The sequence below is a fragment of the Carcharodon carcharias genome, chromosome 23 (assembly GCF_017639515.1).
Source record: "Carcharodon carcharias isolate sCarCar2 chromosome 23, sCarCar2.pri, whole genome shotgun sequence".
In the NCBI taxonomy this organism is placed as follows: domain Eukaryota; kingdom Metazoa; phylum Chordata; class Chondrichthyes; order Lamniformes; family Lamnidae; genus Carcharodon; species Carcharodon carcharias.
This window is the reverse complement of record NC_054489.1, coordinates 40,745,275-40,768,690: the sequence shown is the minus strand read 5'-3', so window position 1 is coordinate 40,768,690 and position 23,416 is coordinate 40,745,275. Positions and strand designations below refer to the sequence as shown.

Below are 23,416 nucleotides of genomic sequence, written 5' to 3'. Positions count from 1 at the left end.
ACTTATTGTTCAATCCAGATGCAATTCTGAATCTTAAGAATCTCTTCCTCCATAATGCACAATTCTGTGTCTTAGCTGGCCCAAGTACCCAAATCGATCTGGCAAGGTGAATTTGGAATCCATAGCTAATTTCAGCTCTTAGAAGGTCTGCTTTGATCTTTAAAACTTTGTTGTAGTAATGGAGCTTTCCTGCACTGATCAGCCTTTCTCTGATACTGCTGTGGTCGCTGACCCTTTTTGATAATCATTCCTAAACTTTGCAGACTTCTTAAATGGCTATTAAGCTCTGTGCACTGCTTTCTTCCTGCTGGGGAATCATTTTTAAGCAGCTGACTTTTTTTTCCAATGCTGTCACTTGGTCACCACATGTAATGGCGTTGACCTCAGACCCAGGCTGTGGGCATATGGAAACCTGCACTCACAAAAAATGGAATTTGACCAGAGATGCCTAATTCCTGTGCCATTAATTCGAAGATTTTGAACCTTTTTCAAGGTTTTCTCACCCTTCCTTGATCGTCATTCGGTTGTGCTGCTGGGTGGGGATTTTCATGGACCATCACGTGCTATAGTGTGGCTCTTAGCAAGCTGAACAGTTGATCTTTTCTCTTCCTCTCAGCCTCCACATCCTCTATGGAACTCTTTTGGTGATTTTCAACTGTCTTACTAAAGTCTTCAGTTTTGGCACTTCTTTTCAGGTCAGACTTGCAAACTTATTTTAAGGTAGATTTTTGGAGATTTGGAGGTCCTTCACTGCTGCCACCATGTTGTATGTTGGTTGTTACTGAGAAGGAACAATTGCAGAGACATAGATATGTCTGAACGGTAATTGGTTTATTGGAGGAACATGACTATTTACAGATGTACAGGATTAGATGTTACTCAACCTAAGCCATGAGAACTATCCTCTGGACTCTTGGTCATGTGATATTATCTTATTGCATTGCTGTTTCTCCAGTCCCACACATTACCCCTTTCAGCCCTGAACACCCTGATGCTACATAAAGTGCAATTCGCTACATACCGAAGATTATTCTCTGGCTCAGGTTTAGTTTGTAACTTCCCCACAATTCTTAAAGTGAAGTAAGTACTTATAAATTGGTTACATTGTGACAAACAACAAAAAAAATCCAACTAGTTAAACCAGTCACTCCTCTCTTCTGGCAGTGTGAATGCAGCAACTCCCTGTGTTGCAATATACTGTAAATGTGTCAGGTGATTGGCATGGGAAACGCCACAAACCACCGGCCCCAAAAGGCGTTCAGCCTTCGCTCGCCGATTGGCTAACCCGGCTGTCCATCATCCACAGCTGGAAGCGGGGCGAGTGGACAGCGTACGCTCGGGCGTTTACACGTAAGCACGCACGCCAAAGAACGCCAGTGGCTGGAAGCGGACCCAGGAGGGCTAGAGAGTGGGTGAGTGAATGCGGACCCGGGAGGGAGATATTGGGTGAGTGAATGTGGACCAGGGAGGGGAGGGGAGGGCGAGTGAATCAGTGTGGACCCGGGGGGGCGCAGGTGAGTGAATGCGGACCCCGGAGGGAGCGGGTGAGTGAATGCGGACTCGGGAGGGAGGGCGTGGGTGAGTGAATGAATGCGGACCCGGGAGGGAGGGCGTGGGTGAGTGAATGAATGCGGACCCGGGAGGGAGGGTGCAGTTGAGTGAAGGCGGACCCCGGAGGGAGAGGGTGCGGAGCGGGTGGCCATTTTAGCGGCAGGAGCGGCATTCCTGGACAATGGGTCCTGATGGTTCCTGAGGCCGGCCGGCCGGTTGGGGTGGGGAGAGGAAAGAGAGCAGCGTCGAGTGGCTCTTTGCCAGCGTCAAACTCGGGGAGAATGCGGCAGAATTGGATGGAAGCGGAAATGGAGAGCCGGGCTGAGTGGTGACCGCCCTGGACCTTAGGCCTCGATCCCGGGGCGGGGGATCCTGCGAAAGAAAAGATCTGTCGCATTTCAGAGTTGAAGTAATGTCAGTAGTTCACAGGGGTGGTGCCAGGTCTCATCACCAGCTATGGTTGTGAGCTCGTTGTGAGCTTCGATATGTACCAGTAGTCAGGAGTATGTTCTAAGAGCAGCTGGACTTGCTAACCTGGCTTTAAAATTGATTTAGATGAGGCTGGTTGGGAGATACTTACATATAAATCAACTATAAGTTGCCAGTTGACCCTTTGATTCTAGGCAACAGCTGAGACCCATATATCTGCATCCAGATCCTGGGCTTATTTGGAAGTTGTTGTTAAAAAAATACATTTGCTTGCCAAAAGTCTTATAAGTTTTGAAGATTAGGGGTGGAGGAGGAAAGGAGCTAGAGTATTCGTGTCAACAGCAAAAACCACTCTGGCTGTGAACACTAAGACAAAAGCAAAAAACTGCGGATGCTGGAAATCGAAAATAAAAACAAAAATACTTGGAAAAACTCAGCAGGTCTGGCAGCATCTGTGGAAAGAAGCACAGTTAACGTTTCAGACCTGCTGAGTTTTTCCAGGTATTTCTGTTTTTATACTGGCTATGAATACCTTTAGTTTGAGAAGTTGACAGTGCTGCACTGCTAAATCCTGCTCAAATTTAAATCAATTTGCAACGAATAGATTGCTAGATTTATTTCCTTACTTAAAGGATAATAGAATGCATTTATGTAGCAGTGTTGAAGAATTAACTTGAAAATGTCCTCCTAGTACAAGTGGCTTAAAGCATTTTGAACCATAAACAGGGATGTTCTACTGGATTCTAAATAGAATAAAGTAACATTTTGTAGTATGTTTTTCAGCGCTTTTGTCTTTTGAAGTCATGCTGACGCTGTGCGGTTTCCTAGCTTCCAAAGCCATCTGAAAAACTAATAATTATTTTGTATTTCTTCCCCTACTATTGCTTTTTGTTTAAAATAATTTGGTTTAGACCAAAACAGGTAACTTGCATTGAAAGTGAAAGCTTTCAGTTGTAAATATTTTTTGGCTGTCTTTCATGAATGGAAACTTTGTTCAAAAATCTTTTCAATAATATAGGAACATCACAGTAGGTCGTTTAACCCGTTGTGCGTGTTCTCCCATTCAATGAGATTGTGGCTGAGCTGTAACTTGACTCCACACACCTTTCCTTTTGCTTAATAAAAAGTCTATCAATCTCATGTTTAAAATTAACAATTGATCTAACATCAAATGGCATTTGGGGGAGATGGTGACGTAGTGGTAATGTCACTGTACTAGTATTCCAGGCTAATGTTCTGCGGACAAGGGTTCAAAACCCACCACTGCAACTGGTAGTAATCTGGAATTTAAAAGCTAGTCTCAGTAATGGTGACCATGAGGTTATTGTTGATTGTCGTAAAAACCCATCTGGTTCTCCAATTTCCTTCAAGAAGGAAATCTGTCCTTACCTGGTCTGGCCTACATCTGATTCCAGATCTACAGCAGTGTGGTTGACTCTTAACTTCCCTCTGCAATGGTGTGGCAAGCAACTCAGTTCAAGGTCAATTTAAGAATGGGCATCAAATGTTGGTCTTGCCAGCGACTCTAACGTGCCATAAATGAATAAAGAAAAGAGTTCCAAACTGCTGCCACCTTTTGTGTGCAGAAGTGTTTCCTACTTAAATTATTGAAAGCCCTAAGTGTAACATTTGAGAGATCCTCCCTGTTCCAAGACTCCCCAACCAGCAGAAGTAGTTGCTTTCTATCTAGTTAATAAATTTGCCTTGATCATTGGAAACTCCGTAAGTAACACATGCTGCTTAAAGTCCTGGCAATCCTGTCCTCAAAATCCATGTAATTTAGTCCAATTTTTGCTTATTTACTGGCTGCTTCTATTTGAATGTCATTTGCCTGGAGGTTTGAAAAGGGCTGTTTTTAGTATTTGTTTTATTGGTGGATAAATAATTAATGAAGATATGGAGATTTGTTGGTGTCCGCAACATGAAAAATATTCGAGTTTTGTATGCGTGAGACCTACTATTCACCACCACCTTTCTGGATCTTTCTCATAGCTTGTCCCTTTTACGTTCAATCAGAATTCTACACACCCACCATTTTGCATTGATCAAAATCTCTCAAACAATGAGATTAATAGCTAGGTTTTTTAAAAATCGATATTGGTAAATAGAGGGATGTTGGCCAGGACACCTGGAAGCTCCCTATTCCTCATTAAATGAAATTATGCCATGGGATCTTCTAACATTGACCAGAACAGGCATCACTTTGCCTCAACTGAAGAAATGACATCTCTTCATTTCCTCAGTATATTACTGGAGTTTCAGCATAGATTGTGCTGAAGCTCTTTCTACAAGGCACTTCTAATCTTCTGACCCAGAGGCAAGAATACCATGAAATGATCTAAGCTATTTTTATATTAAATTTCTTCTCAAATAGTATGTACCACTTTAGATATTTGTTGATTCTATTTAATTCTCAGTGACTTATTCTAGAAATCTAGGTAAAGTTATTGGCAACTTCACTACTTACCTTTATTTTGAGGTAATTAAAAGTAAAGGCTTTCCCTTTGTTAAATGTAATACAGAAATCCTACCTGCTGGAATAGTTTCCAATATTTACATGTCTTTGATGTAAGGCCTGTATCTGCCTGAATCATTTATTTACCTATATAACTTGCCAGTTAGCTCTGCAATACAAAGTAGCCTCAATGTTACCTTGAATATGGATTTTGCATCAATTAGTGTATTCCTGTTAGAATCATATAAGCCTACAACACGGGAGTAGGCCACTTGGCCAATTATGCCTGCGCTGATTCTTTGGAAGCATTTGTGCTCCGACCCACATCCCTGCTTTTTGTGTGTGACCTTGTAAGTTTCTCATCCTCAAGTGCCCCTCAAGCCTCAGGGAAATTGAAGAATTAAGGCATCAAAGTTGGGCATTCTGTTTTATGAAGTGTGGCCAAATGAAATATTTGACCAAGTTTAATTTTAGTATTTGCAGGAAAAGTTTCTGTTTTGAAATTTCAAAATTAGTTGCATTAAACTGTACATTCAATCTGAAGTGGATATTGAATTACATCATGTGAGATGTGCTGGAGGATCTTGTCAAGTCAGATGACCTCACCTAAGTGAATCATTCTGGAATGCCATCCCCAAATCTTGTCACCTCTCCCTGTTCTTTATAAGATGGTTCTTAAAATCCAGCATTTTGACCAAGCTTTCTTCATCCCAATGTCAAATTTTATTAACACTTGTGAAGCCCTTTGGGATGTTTTATACATTAACTTGAATTTGTACAACACCTTTATTATGATGGGCTAATCTCAGTAATGGTGACCATCAACCTGTCATTGATGGTTGTAAAAACGCATCTGGTTCGCTAATATCTTTTAGGGAAGGAAATCTGCCATCTTTACTGGGCTGGCCTGCATATGATTCCAGACATGCAGCAATGTGGTTGCCCTCTGAAATGGCCTAACAAGCCACTCAGTACAAGGGCAATTAGGGTTGCGCATCAAATGCTGGTCTTGACACATCCCATAAAAGAATAAAGCAAAAAAAATGCAGGTGTGGATTCCTTCACTGAACCTGTCTGCCTTGCCTTTTCCACCCATCCCCCACCACACCACTCTGGCAGCCTTTTCTGATTTGGGAATGGGAACTTCTTTATTGCTTAAAGAGATATGTCGAAGCTTTTCGGTTTGCACTCATCAGGATACTTTGCAAGAATACCAATAAAAGTGGAAAACAATTTATACTGTATGTGAAGAGTGCTGATTGGCAAATGGTGTTGCCATGGAGAATGCACTACTGATGATGACTGACAGTTAACTGCCCAGCATTGATTGAAATTTAAACCAGGCAGGTCAAGGCATTGCCCTGAGGAATGAGTCAGTGAATGGTTGTTACTCATTTTGTTTAGCTGAAACAGACACAATGTGAGTATGTTCTTTCTGTCTACAAAGAACAGGGCCCTGTGTATATGTGTACCTTCCAAATGCGCCACACTGCATAACTTTTTTGCTCGCGACTCTGGTTGTTTAGGGCATATAGACTAAAGCTCAGTATAAGTGTGTTCATTACATTCATTAAAATATTTGTTTCAAAATTAATGTGTTTTAACAGAAAAGCTTTTTGACTGACAAGGGAGTCAAAGGATATAGGGGGATAGACAGGAAAAATGGAGGTCACAATCAGACCAGCTATGATCTTGTTAAATGGCAGAGCAGGCCGCAAGGGCTGAGTGGCCTACACCTTTTAATTCGTATTTTGTATATTACAATTTGTCATTACTTACCAAGGGTTTTATTCATTTATAGTTGTTGCCTTTTGACTGCAGTTTCCACAAATCTTTGAGTACCCTTCAAATTATGGTAGAAATCTGTGCAAACATGCAATTCAAGTTGAGTTACCTGCTATATTGATTCCCATTGACTTTGTTTCACTCAGTGATTTGATGGCAATTGAAATTCAAAAACAATATTTTTTTTTAGAATTATCGAGTTCTGAACATGAGACCAAGTGTATTTATATTGGTACTGTGGAGTATTCTTCAAATGAGGATATCTGATATCCATGTGCCCTCTTCCCTTTTAAATTTGCTACAATAATCCTATTGTCAGGCCTGGAAGAACTGAATGTGTATTTTTCCAGTGCCGTTGGTGGCATACCTTCAGCTACCAAGGCCATGGGCTCTGGAATTCCCTTCTTAAACCTTTCTGCCTGTTTCTTCCTTTAACATGCTTCTTAAAACTTACATCTTTGAGCAAGAATTCGGTCATTGCCCTAATCTCCTTATGTGGCTCTGTCAAGTTTTTGCTTTATAACACTCCAGTTGAACATGTTGAGATATTTCATGACATTAAAGGCACTATATTAAATACAAGTCATTGAGTTCACATAGCTTGTCCCCCTTATTTAAATGGTAGAAGTAATATGTTCCTGCTGATGGAATTAGCTCCTTATGTTTAATGTGCGCTACATTGCATGCTGGAACGGTGTTACCATGCTAATGTGATTGGCCGCTGTGTGTGAAACAGTAATTTCTGCCATTATGGGTGAGAACCGGTCTTCTTGGATTTCTAACGTAATGTATTTTTGCTGCATTTCGTATTGTCTTGAAAGTTGATGGCTGACATTCTGTTGGTCAGATTTCGTTAATCAAAATCTTCACTTTTTTTTGAGAAAAAACTAGATTTGATAGAAGCTGCTTCTTGGGTTACAGTTGCCTATCAAGATGGGAAATGTCGCCTAACATTCTTTTATCACTATCCTTTGGAGACTAGAAAAGCAACCCAATTTACCCATTTAATTTAATTAAACTTAACAAAATGGATGGATATAAAAACTGAAAATACTTAGCAGATCTGGCAGCAAATGTAAAGAGAGAGAGTTAACCTTTCGAGTCAATGGCCTTCCATCAGAATTTTGATGAAAGATCATCAACCTGAAAAGTTAACTGTTAATTAATCAAATGTTCACATAATTAAACACACCAAAAAAAATCTGTAATGCTTAACATGCCTCAAATTCTTGATATGTTGGGATATTTTCAGTTAATGTTTGCTGCAAAGTACAGATTTCTTCCCATCTCATCAACATGGCATTCATTTACTTTGAACCATGTTGCTTACTTCTGTCCTAACTCTCCTCCAACATCATGTCAGGTTGCCTGATTCAGTGCTGCAGTTTATGCCCTCATCTGCACTATAACCTGCATTGGGGGAGATGGTGGCATAGTAACGTTGCTGGACTAGTAATCCAGAGACCCAGGCTTTTGCTCTGGGGACATGGGTTCAAATCCCACCACGGCAGCTGGTAGAGTTTGAATTCAGTTAACAAATCTGGAATATAAACCTAGGGTGGAATCATCCCAGATTTGTGGGTGGCGGGTTTTCACGCTGTATTGTCCCAAACTTGCCACGTTATTTATGCATTCCAGGAAGCATGCCGTTTCTATGGCAGGTGGGCTCCGATTTGCCTGCCGTGCCATCACCTCACTGCTTCATCATGCCAGGCACCACATTTTAAGTACAGCTGCGCTCAGTGCTTCCAGCCTAGGGCTGCAGCAAAGAAGACATGACCCTGAAAGGCAAGAAGACTGCGGCCCTTGAGTACTCTTTGGATGCCTTAGAAGCCCATTGTGATGTCCTCTACCCCTGCTCTGGCTGCAGGAGGAGGCAGCAACATTACTATGGCTTGGTAGGTGATGGCATTGGTGATCAGTGCCAGTGCTGGGCATAAGAGGTTGGCTATCCAATGCAGATAGAGGATGGATGATCTCATCTGTGCAGCCAGGGTATGGCAACCATCTCAGCACTCTAAACTCTCTCACTCAGGCACATCATATATTCACTCGCATCTTGCTCGCTGTCAACCCAAGGGACATCACCCATTCTCACACATGCCCTCACAAGTCCATTTGGCCTCATCTCCTTCAGAGACTGCCTCCTCAGGTCTTGAGGCCACTTACACAGATCAGCATGTGCCCCCACACACACCCTGGGTTACCCTTCTTCCCCAGTACAACCCTGCAGCCATTGAAAAGCCACCCACATATGGCAGGTAGAGACCTGACGTGAGCCCCCTTAAAAGTGATGTGGTGCTGTATGTGAAGTCTGGTAATGATGACTGCGAATGCTGCCCGAAGCAAGATAGGCAAACAAACCTTGAAGTCCAGAGCGAAGTGCAGCCTGCCAAGTGCACACAGCTTATGTGCTGTTCTAAAGCCTATTGGCATATTTTCCCCCCGATGTGGGCTGACGATCTAGCTGGGGGAGAAGAGAATGAGTCTGGCGAATGGGTCTAATAATGAGATGTATTATAATACGAGGTTCCTGGCATCTGATGACAGGCGGTTGCAAACTGGTTTTACGCTGCCATGAAACCGATTGTGCCATATTGTCTGCTCACGCCACCAAACATGCCCAATGCCAGCGGGCACAGAAAATCCCAGCCCTAGTCCCACTGGTGACCATGAAATGATCATTGATTGTCATAAAAATCCATACGGTTCACTAATGTCTTATTGGGAAGGAAATCTACCATCCTTACCTGGTCTGACCTACATGCGACTCCAGACCCACAGCAACGTGGTTGACTCTTAACTGCTCTCTGAAATAACTTAGCAAGGTCAGTTAGGGATAGGCAACAAATGCTGGCCTAGCCAGACACCCACATCCCATGAAAGAATAAATCAGTATCGCCTTGTCCTCACCAAATTCCACTAGCTTCCCACGTTCTAGAAAATTTAATTTTAGAAATCACTGTCGCTTCACCTGTTCCTGCTTCTGTTTGCTCATTTTGATTTTCTAGCATTTGTTGTCTTGTTCTCTGCCCCATCATCAGCCATTTCTTCAGTCATTTGCTCCATCCCTCTACATGGGCTTTTTGTCCCCTCTGGGTGATCTTCATTCAGTCTTCAATCCCCTCTTCTCTCTAACCCTTGGGCCATTGAATTGTGATGTCTTTGTGCAAAGTGAATGCTATAGAAATTGGACAGCCTGCAAAGCCCAAGGATCTTCTAGCTGGCTTTCTTGGCTTTTGATTTTTTTTTTAAAAATGCCCTGATTTTTTTTAAATTCGCCTCAGTCATAGCTGACACTCTCCAACTGGCAAGTGGGAATTGAGCCCACAAATCCAATGTTAATGTTTCTTTTGATCATCTTTAACACAGCTAAAAAGGTTTCGCATTTAGCCACACTACCTACAGATGGAGAGTTATAAAATTGAAACTTGGAACTGCAAAGTGTTCTTGAGTCTGCATTAAATTTCAGCTCAAGTATCTTTATTCCTGTATCTAAGCCATATTACGTAGAATTTTACAGCGCAGGAGCAGGCAATATCAACGTAATCAGTCTGTGTCCACGTGAGCCTCCTTCCACCTTGGTTCATCTCACTTGAACAACATATCCTTCTATTCCTTTCTACCTCATATACATATCTAAATTCCCCAAAATGCATCTATGCTAATTCTCAGCTGCTCCCTGTGGTAGCGAGTACCACATTCTCATCACTCGGAAATGTCGAAATTTCTTATACATTCCTTGTTGGATTTAATTGTGACTATCTTGTATTGTGACCTTTAGTTTTGACACCAGGGTTCCTAACTCCAGTATCTACATTAATTCTTATGTGAAAATCTGATTAATTTAACGTTTTTTCCCTTGAAGTCACACTTTTTAAAAAAAACGCAATTAGAACATTAAGTGAGAGCAATTCCTCAATTAAATAGTTGTTGCCCAAGCAGTGGTCCCTGTAACACTCCATTACCAACCTGAAAATAACTCATTTATCCTGACTGTAGTTAGCCAATCCTCTATCCATGCAAACATAACACCCATATTGCCACAAGCTCTTATCTTGTGCAGTAACCTTTTATGTGACACTTGGTCAAATGCCTTTTGGAAATCCAAATACCATTCATCTGCTGGTTTTCCTTTTATCCACCCTGCTTGTTACATCAAAAAATTCCCTCAAAGAATGCTAAACACCATTTCCCTTTCACAAAATCACGTTGACGCTGCCTGATTGAATTATGATTTTCTAAATATCCTGCTGCTGCTACTACCCTAATAATGGAATCTAGCATTTTCCCAATAACAGGTGTTAGGCTAACTGGCCTATAGATTCCTGTTTTCTGTCTCCCTCCTTTCTTGAATAGTGGTGTTACATCTGCATTTTCCAATCTGCTGGGATCTTTTGGGAACCTAGGAAATTTTGGAAGATTACAACCAATGCATCCACTATGTCTGCAGTCACTTCCTTTAAGACTCTAGGATGCAAGCCAACAGATCCTGGGGACTTGTCAGCCTTTAGCCCCATTAGTTTTCCTAGTAAATTTTCTCCAGTGTTTGCAATTGTTTTAAGCTCCTCTCCCTTTTTCCTTTGCTTTTCTGCTATTCTTCGGATGCTTTTGTGTCTTCTGCTGTGAAGGCATATACAAAACACTTGTTCAAACCTCTGCCATTTCCTTGCTTCCCATTATTAATTCTCCAATCTGACCCTTTAAGGGACCAATGCTCACTGTTGCTGCTCTTTTTCCCCTTTTGTATAATTGTGTGAGCTTTTATTGTATTTTTATATTTGCTAGTTTTCTCTCTTCCAATTTCTCCCTCTATTATTTTTGTCGCATGCAGACTTTGAAATTATGCCCTGTATGCTCAAGCCCAGAGCATTGCATATATCACAAATGCTGATCTGTAATCTGATACTAGTGAATGCGTAAAGAATCTATTTTGTTGGGCGTTAGCACTTCAACTGAGATTAAGAACAAGAAGCAATTTTATCGTAAAAATACTCATGCAGTAGAAATCCAAGTGCTTTGTAGCTAATGTCCTCTGGTATTGATGTACAAGCATTTTATTGAACTTAATAGTTTTGTTTGCTTATTGCCAATAAGTTTGTTTTTGACCAGCTAAGCTTATTCAGATTGTACAATGCTCAGTTATTTCAGTTGACAGCATATTTGTTTAAATGGCAGGATTTGTGACAGCTTTGGGAGATTATGCACCCAACAGTACAAATTTCTGTATTAAAATTTGACTAAAATAGCTAGCGCTTGATGATTTGTGTCTACAAAATCCTTTGTTTTCATGTGTAAACCAAGCAGCTGCATATTCAAATATTCTAATGGTAATAACAACTAATAAAGATCTTGGAAATGTCAATTTATTCATACAATTTTAGCTTAAATAGTACTAGTGGAACCCTTACCATTTATTTTGGAAGGAAAGGAACAAACAGGTTTGTTGTATTTTGTCTATTGCTGTAACACCATTAACAGCATTGTGTGCTGACCATGAAGTCAAATGTCTACAAGGGAGTGTCATGATTGGGTTTATCTTGGAGCAGACCACACATGTGGAGGGAATGCAATATTCACCGCCCACTGCACTATATTGTACCGCTGCTTTTTTCTTTTTTTTAGGACTGGTCAGAAAAACAAAGACGCCATGGGGAATTTCTTTGACATCTTCAAGAGTTTTTTTGGGAAGAAGGAGATGCGAATTCTTATGGTGGGACTGGATGCAGCAGGCAAAACCACAATTCTGTATAAACTCAAACTTGGGGAAATTGTAACAACTATTCCCACTATTGGTAAGGGCTGATATTTTTCTTAATAATGAAATTAGTGGTAATTGATGAGCTAAGGCATTGTTCTGTGGAGGATAGTGCAAGTCTTGCCTGATGCTAAGGAAGTTAACTCAAGGAATGGAGAAGCTAACTTTTTTGAGACAGTCAAACTCAGTTTACATGGGCGTGATCCAACATCCTTGGACTTGGTGTTTAGCAAATTCTGCAAATGTTATTTGGACCACATCAACTGGAAATTGTATATGTTTTTCTAATTTTCTGGGTGTAAAGCAGGCACAATGTATACCAATTTCTGGACAGGAGATCTGTCCAGAATTTGTGCTAGTGGCATGTCAGTCTCGTAGTGGTGTTCACTGTTTTCAGGCATATCTTGTGGCTGTCTGAAACAATGTTGGAAGAATTTTACCCTGCAGTGGGTGTGAAGGGGGAAAGAACAAAGCTAGGTGAACATGAAATGTCTGACTAATTTTGACAGTTTTACAGTGGTCCTTGAAGGGACTGCTGGAATTTGCTGAACAGCTGGTAGAGAAAGTGTATTTTTTACTTCCTTTCTAAGCCTGGAGGAGCAGAAGTGACCCAGCTCTAGAGCATTATGGGTTACGAACCTACAAATTAGGAGTGGGAGTAGGCCATTCAGCCCTTTGAGCCTGTTCCACCATTCAATAAGATCATGGCTGATCCGATTTTAACTTCAATTCCACGTTCCTGCCTAACCCCGATAACCTTTCATCCCCTTATCAAGAATCTATCTACCTCTGCCTTAAAAATGTTCAAAGACTTTGCCTCCACTTCCTTTTGAGGAAGAGCGTTCCAACCGCACTCAACTGAGAGAGAAAAACTCTGCTTATATGTCTTAAATGGGTGACCCCTTATTTTTAAACAATGATCCCTGATTCTAGATTCCCCCAAAAGAGGAAGCATCCTTTCCACATCCATCCTGTTAAGTCCCCTCTTACTCTTCTAAACTCCAACAGATATAAGCCTGCCCAGCCTTTCCTCATAAGACAACCTGCCCTTTCCAGGTATTAGTCTAGTAAACCTTCTCTGAACTGCTTCCAATGCAACTACATCCTTCCTTAAATAAGGAGACCAGTACTGTACACAGTACTTCAGGTGTGGTCTCACCAATATCCTGTATAACTGAAGCATAACCTCCCTACTCCCTACTCAATTCCCCTCACAATAAACAATAACATTCTATTTGTTTTCCTAATTACTTGCTGTACCTGCATACTAATCTCTTGTGATTCATGCACTAGGATATCCAGATCCCTCTGTCTCTCTAAGCTCTGCAATTTCTTACCGTTTAGATAATATGCTTTTTTATTCTTCTTGCCAAAATGGACATTGCTGCCAACTTATACTGAGCTTTTCTGTATCTTGCTCCTTGCATGTCAGTTGTGGTTCAGTTGATAGCATACTCGCCTGAGTCTGAAGGTTGTGGGTTCAAGTCCCACTCCAGGACTCGAGGAAAATAAATCAAAGGCCGACATTCCAATACATTACTGAGGGGGTGCTGCACTTTGGCACCTCTGTGTCCCTTTTCAGATGAAAAGTTAAACCAAGGCTCCTCTGCTTTCTCAGTTGGATATAAAAGAACCCATGGCACTCTTTCAAAGAAGTGCCAGGGGAGTTATTCTTGGTGTGCTGGCCAATATTTATTCCTCAGTCCCTTTGCAAAAACAGATTATCTGTTCATTACCGCACTCTTATTTGTGGGTGTTTTCAGTGCACAAATTGGCTTCTGTATTTCCTAAATTACAATGGTGACTAAGCTTCAAAAGTACTTAATTGACTGTAAAGCTTTGAGGCATCCAATGTTTGTGAAAGGCACAGTGTAAATGTAAGTCTTTTTCCCACGTATTGGAGCTTATGAGGTAAAAATTACTCAACCCAAAGTAAATTTTCAAAACCCAGATACTGTTGAAGTTGTCATTTTTCAAACTGTGGGTCTTTGACAAAATAATCTTAAACTTGCTGAGTCCAGGGAATGTCGAATTGCTGCTTCAAGAGCTTAATACTTTGTTGGTACGGCTTGGAGACCACTGCTGATGTCTGAATCAAATGCTTTTCTGTCTTGCTGTTTTGACTATGCTTATATAGCCAAAATTGGTTTCAGTTCTTGGCCAGCTATTAAGTGCAACAAATGCTTTGCAATATCAGTGAGCATGATTGTTCCTCTGAACTTAAAATACTGTGCCTTTTATATAAAAAAACACAATGAACTTGTGCATTTTTTTGGCCTGGAGGTCAGAGAATGCGCAATATGATCCGCGGTGACTCTTAATTTGTCATTCCATCTACTTGGTTCTTCTCCAGCAGCACAGCTGCGATGAACGACTGCATCCTACCTAGTCATTTTCAAAGCTAAAGACAGTTAAATGTTAAAGTCTGAAGCAGTTATTGTTGGGAAGGGATATGTAGCACAATAAATGGTTATTGCAACCCTTAATGTACAAATTTAGTATGAGTTCTAGCATAGTTATTTTTCATTTATGTTGCAGGTTTTAATGTGGAAACAGTAGAATACAAGAATATAAGCTTCACAGTATGGGATGTGGGCGGTCAAGATAAAATTAGATCTCTCTGGCGGCACTATTTCCAGAATACACAAGGTATGAATTATAATTTCCCACAGGTGTGTATCAAGTTGGAATAAATCTCAATTATTTGCTATTCGAGTTTTTTTGTATTTATAAATTGTTTTTTCCAACCAGGAAGTTACATTTAAAGGTTCCATTTATTTTTGAGATTCTAATTCAGAACCTTATGTGCACAATCCTAGTATTCAGCATCCCATGTCTATGAGAAATAAGGTGCAGTAGGATCTTCTGTGCCCAACTGAGTTTAATGTCTTAATCTGAACATGGAATGCATACACTGCATTGAAGTTTGAGCTTAAGCCTGAAATCTTGAACCGCGCCTAAACCTACAACCTTCTAACTTATTGAGAGTGCTGAGCCTAAGGTGATGTCTTCACAAGAAGAGGATAGTGGAAACTATTCTCAATTAATTTGAATTGGAGCAATTGTATGTATTATGCAGTTTACATTTTGCTCAATACTCCTGTTTAGATTAGATATCCTTCGGGCAGCTCCAGATGTCCTCCCTGCAGATATTTTAGCTAAAATTTAGCAAGTCCTTACTTGAAAACAGAATTACTGACTGCTGGAAATCTGAAATGAAAACAGAAAATGCTGGGAAAACCCAGCAGATCTGGCAGTATTTGTGAAGAGAGAAACTTAACATTTCAGGCTGATGACCTTTCATCAGAACTGAGAAAAGTTAAAAATAGACTTTGAGTAAGGGGTGGGTAGGACAAGGATGAAAGGAAAGTCCGTGATAGGGTGGAAAACAGGAGAGGTTGAAAGACAGATTGAATGCAGGGCCATAGGGAATGGTGATGGGGCAAGAAAAGAAACAAAAGAATAAAAGCAAAATACTGCAAATGCTGGAGATCTGAAATTAAAAAAGCAAGTGCTGGAACAACTCAGCAGGTCTGGCAGTATCTGTGGAGCGAGAAACATTGTTAAAGTTTCGAGTCCAATATGACGCGTCTTCGAAACAAAACATGTGCTTCAAGCAGATGTGCTCTTGACTGACAACAATGAGAAAAACCAAAGCATTGCAAGGAAAAGGGATCAAAATGGAGGGAGCAGGGTGGGAGAGAAGGCATTTATGGTCTGAAATTGTTAAAGTCCATCGAAAAGCGAATAATGCAGATGTTGAGTTTAGAAGGCTGTAAAGTGCCTAATCGAGAGATGACGTGTTGATCATTGAACTTATGTTGACTTTCTGTGGAACTGTGAAAACAATCACAACCTATTAGATCTCTAACTTTTCCCAGCTCTGATGAAAGGTCATTGACCAGAAATGTGTTCTCTCTTTCCCTCGCCCCATCTCTCAACAGATGTTGCTGAGTATTTCCAGCATTTTCTGACTTTTATTTATGTACATCATTGACCAGAAATGGTACTAGACTAGCTATATAAATACTGTGGTTACAAGAGCAGGTCAGAGACTAGGAATCCTGCGGTGAGTAGCTAACCTGACTTCCCAAAGCCTGTTCACCATCTACAAGGCACAAGTCAGGAGTGTGATGGAATAGTCCATTTGCCTGGATGAGTGCAGCTCCAACAACACTCAGGAAGCTTGACACCATCCAGGACAAAGCTTGATTGGCGCCCCATCACAAACATTCACTTCTTCCACCACTGACACACAGTAGCAGCAGTGTGTATCATTTACAAGGTGCACTGCAGGAACTCACCAAGGCTCTGTAGACAGCACCTTCCAAACCCAAGACCACTACCATCTAGAAGGACAAGGGCAGCAGACTCATGGGAACATCACCGCCTGGAAGTTCCCCTCCAAGCCATTCACCATCCTGACTTAAATATATTATCATTCCTTCTCTGTTGCTGAGTCAAAATCCTGGAACTCCCTCCCTAACAGCATTGTGGGTGCACCTACACCATATGGACTGCAGCGGTTCAAGAAGGCAGCTCACCACCACCTTCTCGAGGGCAAATAGAGATGGGAAATGCTGGCCTAGCCAGCGATGCCCATGTCCAATAAATGAATATTTTAAAAAAACCTCTCTCTCTCTCTCTCTCCACAGACGTTGCTGAGTATTTCCAGCATTTTCTGATTTTTAAGTACATACTTGAGCTTAGACTGCTCCAGAGTCAATTGTATCTCAAGCTGATGGGTATGGATAGATGGATATGCTGCTTCGCAGATTTGTACTATTTTAAAGCTATAGAGCCACTTGACTTGGAGATTCAAGATTTTTGGGAGGTTTCACAAAATAGTGGAAAATGGAAACTAAATTTTCACAACTTAAATTAAACCTGTGAATGAGGGGGAATTGAGTACAAAGAAGGCATCTGACCTAAACATGCCCACTCCTTCCAGGTATCTGACTCCAGAATTAGGTCTGGTCATTGTTACACTAACAGTAAATTTCAGTGGTGCTGAGAGTTACACACACCTTATGATGGCACTTAATGTTTCAACACAAAAGGTAAAGTCATTAAGAACCATAGCACAGAGAAGAGGACATTTGGCTATTACACTTGTACTATCTCGGAAAAAACTATCCATAGACTCCCTTACCCCTGCCTTCTTTAAAATGTCTGGGTGAAGTTGGTTTTCAGAGATAGCACAAATTGGGCAGTAGCAAATCGGCAGCCTGTTTGAGATTCTACCTAATGCTCTTGTACATTGATTTCTATGGAAACGAAAAATGACCAGGATGTGAAAACACTATCTCCTGTTCCATGCAACAACCATTCAGCCCTTTAATTTTTCAAATATTTATCTAATGTGTTAACATGCAAGCGTCCTGAAAGTAATTTATAACTGACCCTGAAGTCAATGTTTATTGTTCTGTCATCGGGTACACAATTGATGCATCTTGAGACTCAACATGCTTTCTTCTTAAAGGCCTAATATTCGTTGTTGACAGTAATGACCGAGAGCGCATCAATGAGGCAAGGGATGAGTTGAATCGAATGCTATCAGAAGAAGAGCTGAAAGACGCTGTGTTATTAGTCTTTGCAAATAAGCAGGTAAGTCGAGGCATGTGAATTCTCACAATCTCTTACACCGTAGCTATTCAATTTGACTTGTTACCAGCAGTCCATACTGTTACACTTCTGTAAACAGATTTGGTTAAATGCCAGGCTCTCAGACCAAGTAGCTGAGCAAAAGAAATGACTTGATATTCAGCTTCATTGCCCTTGAACTACAATATATGTTTAAATCTAGTGTCTTGCGTTACTTCAGGACAATTTAAAACACCTTACAGTGAAGAATTTTTGAGGTGTAGTTAATGTTGTATTGTAGGAGAAACAGCAGCTAATTTGTGCACTGCAAAACCCCAGGTAATGTTTTAATGGTCTCGGAGGTGGATAAATTTTGGTAAGGGTGCAGTGATGAGCCCCTTGCAGGTCTCCAAATAACACTCTGGAACTTTAAAATCCACCTGAGAGGGCAGAGAGAGCCTCAGATTATCATTTAAAAGATGGTGCTTCCTACTGTACTGAAGTGTCTATCTAAGATTATGCTAAAATTTCTAGAATGATACTTGAACCCATAGCCTCCTGACTTGGATGATAATTTTACCAAGTTATGGTTGATTCTCAGAATGATTTGTCTGTATTTTGATTAGGTTTGCATGTAAGAAAAGACAATTTAGGAGTATTCGAGGGTTGTTGGTATTATGTGGACTTGTTTCTGCCCATAAACTTTGGGAAAACAGGAGGAAACCTGGGCTCGGGAAAAATAGACTACGCATGGTTGTTTTTTTTTCTCTGACACCTGTTCATCATTCAAGGTGTACCTTTTTTGAAGCCGTTTGATCTGGAATTTTTTACAGTCTTCGTCCAAGAGCATGTACTGGTAGAGTAGCAGAGAAGTCAAGAGCTGCTAACAAGTTTAGGTCTCAACAACGGCTTTTCTTAGATTTTGGTGCCATTAAAAAATCTTTTGATGAGAAGAGCAAATCTTCAACGATAGAGTAAGGGACTGTGGAAGTTTTGCATACCTGCAGAAGCACATGCATTATGGGCTATGCAGTGACTTGAAATATATATGTTACTTTGACCCATTGTGCTGAGGGAGATTGCTGATTCCTTATTAAGATGCTTTATACTGAGATGTAAAAATCTATGCTGAAAATGTTGCTTTCATCTTAATGTGGGTCAAGTGGAATTCCTTGTACATATTAAGGCTGTTTAAATATCGCTACAATTACCAGGAGTTGCATGTCTAGACTCGAGTATTTTCTGCCGAGAATTAGAAATTAGCTTGATTTTGTTGCCATCCCCTCCACACCGCCCCCACTTCTTTGCCTCACTGCTTAAGAGCGCTAAGTATTTTTCATATGGTGGTTAAGGGATGCTTAACTGAATTATGGACTACAGAAACGCTTTGATTTCAAGTCAAATAGAACATACTGAACTTCAGCAAAACCTTAAAGTTTGAATTAGAAAAGCTAACAGAGCCATATCCCTTTATTAACAGGGAAAGGCAATAATGTTTCACTTCCCTTGATACCACAAGGTCCCATTTCTGGATCATGCTTGTTAAGCTGGTTGATCGTCACAGCAACTTTTGTTTTTATAGTGTTTTGAATGTATTGAAATGTCCCAAGACACTTCACAGGAACATGATAGAACAAAATATGACACTGAGTCACATAAGGAAATATTAGGTCAGATGTCCAAAAGTTTGGTCAAAGAGGGCAGTTTTAGGGAGTCTCTCAAAGGAGGAAGGTGAGTTAGAGAGGCGTAAGGAGAGAATTCCAGTGCTTAGGGCCTTGGCAGCTGAAGACGTTACCACCAGTGGTGGAACAGTTAAAATTGTGAATGCTCAAGAGGCCAGAATCAGAGAAGCGCAGGAATCTTGGAGGGTTGCGGGGCTGGAGGAGCTAGCGACTGAGAGGGACGAGACCTTCCAGGGATTTGAAAACATGGATGAGAATTTTAAAATCAAGACATTTCTTGACTGGAAGCCAGTGTCAATAAGCGAGTATGTGATAGTTGAACCGGACTTACATGGGCAGCAGAGTTTTGGATGACCTCAAGCTTACGGAAGTTGAAATGTGGGAGACCAACCAGGAGTGCTTTAGAATAGTTGAATCTTTAGAAGTAATGAAGGCATGAGTGAGTATTTCAGTAACAGATGAACTAAGTTAGGCAATGTTACTGAGTTGGAAATAGGCGGTCTTAGTCATGTCGCGAATATGAAGTTGCAAGCTCATCCCTGGATAAAATCTCAACCAAAATAGCATTTGGGTTCTATAATTGCCCTTGCTTTCCCGGTTTGGGGAGATGGGGGAGTGATGAGGAGAGTAAATTAGTCATGCCTCCCACTTGATAGTTATCTCATTGACTCCTGTAAACTGGCAGGAACAAACTCACTTGTAATGCCCTCAGTGATGATGCAGTCTGACAGCTGCTGTTGAGGCTTGAAGGAAGGATGGGCACTTGGGAGAGATCCCTGTACTTCTGGAGCTCTTTCCCCAGAGATAGATGGCATATTCTGGAGGGGTGGAGGAGAGGCTGCTGGATGCGTGCAGAGAATTGAGACATTAGAGCAGTATGTTATTGGGCTACTTTGAGATGATTTGAATTGAAAGTAAATGATCATCTTTCTATTGTACAAGAAAGCAATCCTGATGGTGTTTCATTCAAAATTCATTCTTCTTGCAGGATTTGCCCAATGCGATGAATGTTGCAGAAATCACAGATAAACTGAACCTCCACCAAATCTACCAAAGAATTTGGTACATCCAGGCAACCTGTGCTACCAGTGGCGATGGTCTTTATGAAGGTCTCAATTGGCTGGCTAATCAACTTGGAAAACAGAAGTGATCCATTCCACTTTCTGCCTCCACATGACCAACCGTGCTGCTGTGTGCGTGTGCGTGTGTGTGCGTCTGTGTGTGTGCACGCGCGTGTGTGTAAATTGTTGAGTGGGAGCAGTTTCCTCACCATGTGCCTTTTATAATACAGAAGGGTTAGGGACACTACTTAGTTGAACTGGTATTATGAAGAATTATGAAAGTATTTTACTAATAAAGATGAATGGTTCTAGTTTTGGAATAGTGGCCAGTGATACTTGTAAGCATGAAGTCAGTTTGCAGCATGTAATTGCTAGCTGTCCAAACATTAGGACCATGATGTGCTATTTTATGGCCCCTTTTTCTAACTCGTGGTGGTGGGGAGCAGGGGAGATGTGCTTGATCTCCAGCAAATATTGTTGTGGAATTTGAGAGCAGGACTGCAAACCTTGCTTGCAATTTCATCTGAACTTTTTGTTGTCCTGAACCTGAGTGGTACAGGCTGGTTTTAAATTGTGCTCATGTATTGAAAATTTGGGGGTGGGGAAAGGTGAAAATCCATATCTTTTCTAGGGAAATCTTTCACTTGTTTTGAGCTCTGGTTTGGTTTTGATAACTCTGCAAAAAAAAAAGGAGCGGCATTGTGTCCACATACGGGCAACTCTGTGCTGAATGGTGCAATGTTATGGGTTTGTAGAAACTTAAATCCTGCAACATAAATAACGTGTGGAGGTCACTGAGGCTGCTGCTCCCATTCCTCTGTTTTGTGAAGATTTTGAGCGACACTTGTATGTATTTACTACAAGGGAGGGGTGAAGGCCTCAAATACATAAATAACAAATATCTAACCCTTTTTACTTGTAAATACCAAGAGGCAACCACCCACTCCCCCCCTTAAAAAAAAAAGTACTTGGTGTCTCTATCCCCACAACAACACTACAAGACAAGTGATTTTAAAGACACGCTTGATCTCCATTAATGGTTTTTGGAATTAAACTTTGAGATGATGGGAATTTAAAATTGCACACCTGTGTTCTTGGAATCCTCCCCAAAATGTCTGACACAGCTACCAAAAAAAGAAATTTGAAAACTCTTCAGGTTGTTTGAAGATTATTTAGGTTTAGTCAGAATATTTATCGTCAACAGACCAGTAGTATCCATTTCAAATTGACTTCTTTGTGTGTTAATGACCAATCGAATACAGATGCCTTCTGCACAAACTGGATATAGCTAAAACACTGTTACAAGTTGACGTTAAGATGCATACTGCAATCTTGTAAACTAGCAATATAGAAGGGGAGAAGTCAGCTGGGAATTGCCTGAATCAGTTTACAAAAGTGAAATACTGCGGATACTAGAAATTTGAAATAAAATCAGGAAATGCTCAGCAGGTCTGGCAGTGTCTGTGGAGAGAAAAATAGAGTTAATATTTCAGGTTCCTGGTCCAACAAGCCCAAAACTGCTGAGCAATTCCAACATTTTCTTATTCTATTTACTCTTTAGTTACAGGATTTAAGAAAACGATGTAATGTAGTAATATATTTTAAGCAGACAGACGTTATACATGAAAGCAATAGTGAAGCTTTGATTTTTTTTTTTAAATACTGAAGGCAGACATCAAAAGGGGAGTAAATATAATAATATCTAATCTTAAAAAAAAAAAGTCAGGTTGTTTTTAAACTATATTTAAAAACCTGCCTTGAATGCACTTGTATTAAAGGTATCTCCTAGGGTAAATGATTGTTACATAGCAGCGTGTTACTGTGCCGGTGTAAGACTGAATTCCTGCCAGGTTTTGTGGGATGTGTTTGACGGAGGTGGGAGAAGAAAATGTTTGCAAATATTTCTGCTAGCAATAAAATTTCATTCCCCGTCTTAATCTCGTGTGTCTTGATTGATGCCAGGGCAGTTTGTTCAGTTATTTAAATTGGAATGCTGTGTTAGTTGAGGTATATCCAGACATTGCAAAGTGAAAAGTTCATTCTAATTACTATTAAAGTAATATATTAAATTCCGCAGCTGTAGTAATATATTTTCATTGTTTCAATTTTTTTTAAAGGAGCAGTTTTTAAGTAATTCAAAGGTCAGTCAAATTAAGATTGCATAATTAACGTTCTAAAACCATCAGGTCGTGTCCAATCCTGAAGCTGAGGGAAGTGTCTATATATATTTTACCCAGACTAAAGTCAAATCTCCTGACTATGACATTAGTTCTCCCAATGAAAACAGGAGATCACACTGCGAGGAATGGTTTTGACAAGTTAATTCATTCATCATTGCAGTTTTTGGTTTTAAAAACAAATAAATCAATACCCACTAAACTTCTTGCCCAACTTATTCCTCTCACATCCCGATGTCAAGTGTCTAAAGAAGCAGCCAAAGAAAACCAATATTAGCAAAAAAGATGGTGAACAATTGTAGTAGGGATGGTGAGAATATTTTTCCATATTTTGAATTTCCATTGGCCCAACAATTAATCAGTGCTAGTTTAAAGATATGGCTTGCAAGCTAATGCTTTACATTAGTTTTCACTAAATATACTGCTTAAAATCACGAGTTAAATTGCACACTATCTGTATATGTTGTGCTTTTCATTGTGTAATCACTATGCTTACTTAGTCTCTTCACATTTGAACAACATTTTCTACATAAGTGGAAAACAGGAAAATAAAGTATCTTTGTCACTGGATATTTTAATATGAGGCTTTTTTACTGTTACTTGTTTTTTCACCTCCTGACAACGTAACTACGAGATAAAAAAAACAAGGCCTATCTTGTTTGCCTTGTATTGCCTTGGTACTCATGTGGTACAATGATAATGAAGTTGTTGACTAATCGTAGCAATCAATCTCTATCATTAGTGCACCAGAAGCCCAGACATGAGGAAAACCCTTGTCTTGGGAGCCATAGATTAAATGCCACATGTTCCTCTCACTACACTTGGCACATACTTTGTGTCATATTGCTCATAACTATGTTTTTTTTGAAAGAAATTAATTTGCATTTGAATGAATTAATACTAATTGCTTCTACCATCTCCCTTTGGAGCCTGTA

General features: G+C 40.4%; 1 protein-coding gene across 5 annotated transcripts; it reads left to right on the top strand.

The window, feature by feature from the left end:
- Window positions 1-1,292: 1,292 nt before the first annotated feature.
- On the top strand, window positions 1,293-22,241 carry LOC121268932 (ADP-ribosylation factor 2-like). 5 transcript variants are annotated; one of them, XM_041173212.1, is made up of 5 exons: window positions 1,293-1,412; window positions 11,846-12,015; window positions 14,517-14,627; window positions 17,461-17,585; window positions 20,232-22,241. In XM_041173212.1, the coding sequence occupies exons 2-5, from the start codon at window positions 11,871-11,873 to the stop codon at window positions 20,391-20,393; spliced, it is 543 nt and encodes a 180-aa protein (XP_041029146.1). In that variant the 5' UTR covers window positions 1,293-1,412; window positions 11,846-11,870; the 3' UTR covers window positions 20,394-22,241. The 5 variants fall into 5 exon arrangements, with proteins under 5 accessions (XP_041029146.1, XP_041029148.1, XP_041029143.1 ...); XM_041173214.1 differs by having other exon boundaries at window positions 1,328-1,350; XM_041173209.1 differs by having other exon boundaries at window positions 1,338-1,446.
- Window positions 22,242-23,416: the final 1,175 nt, after the last annotated feature.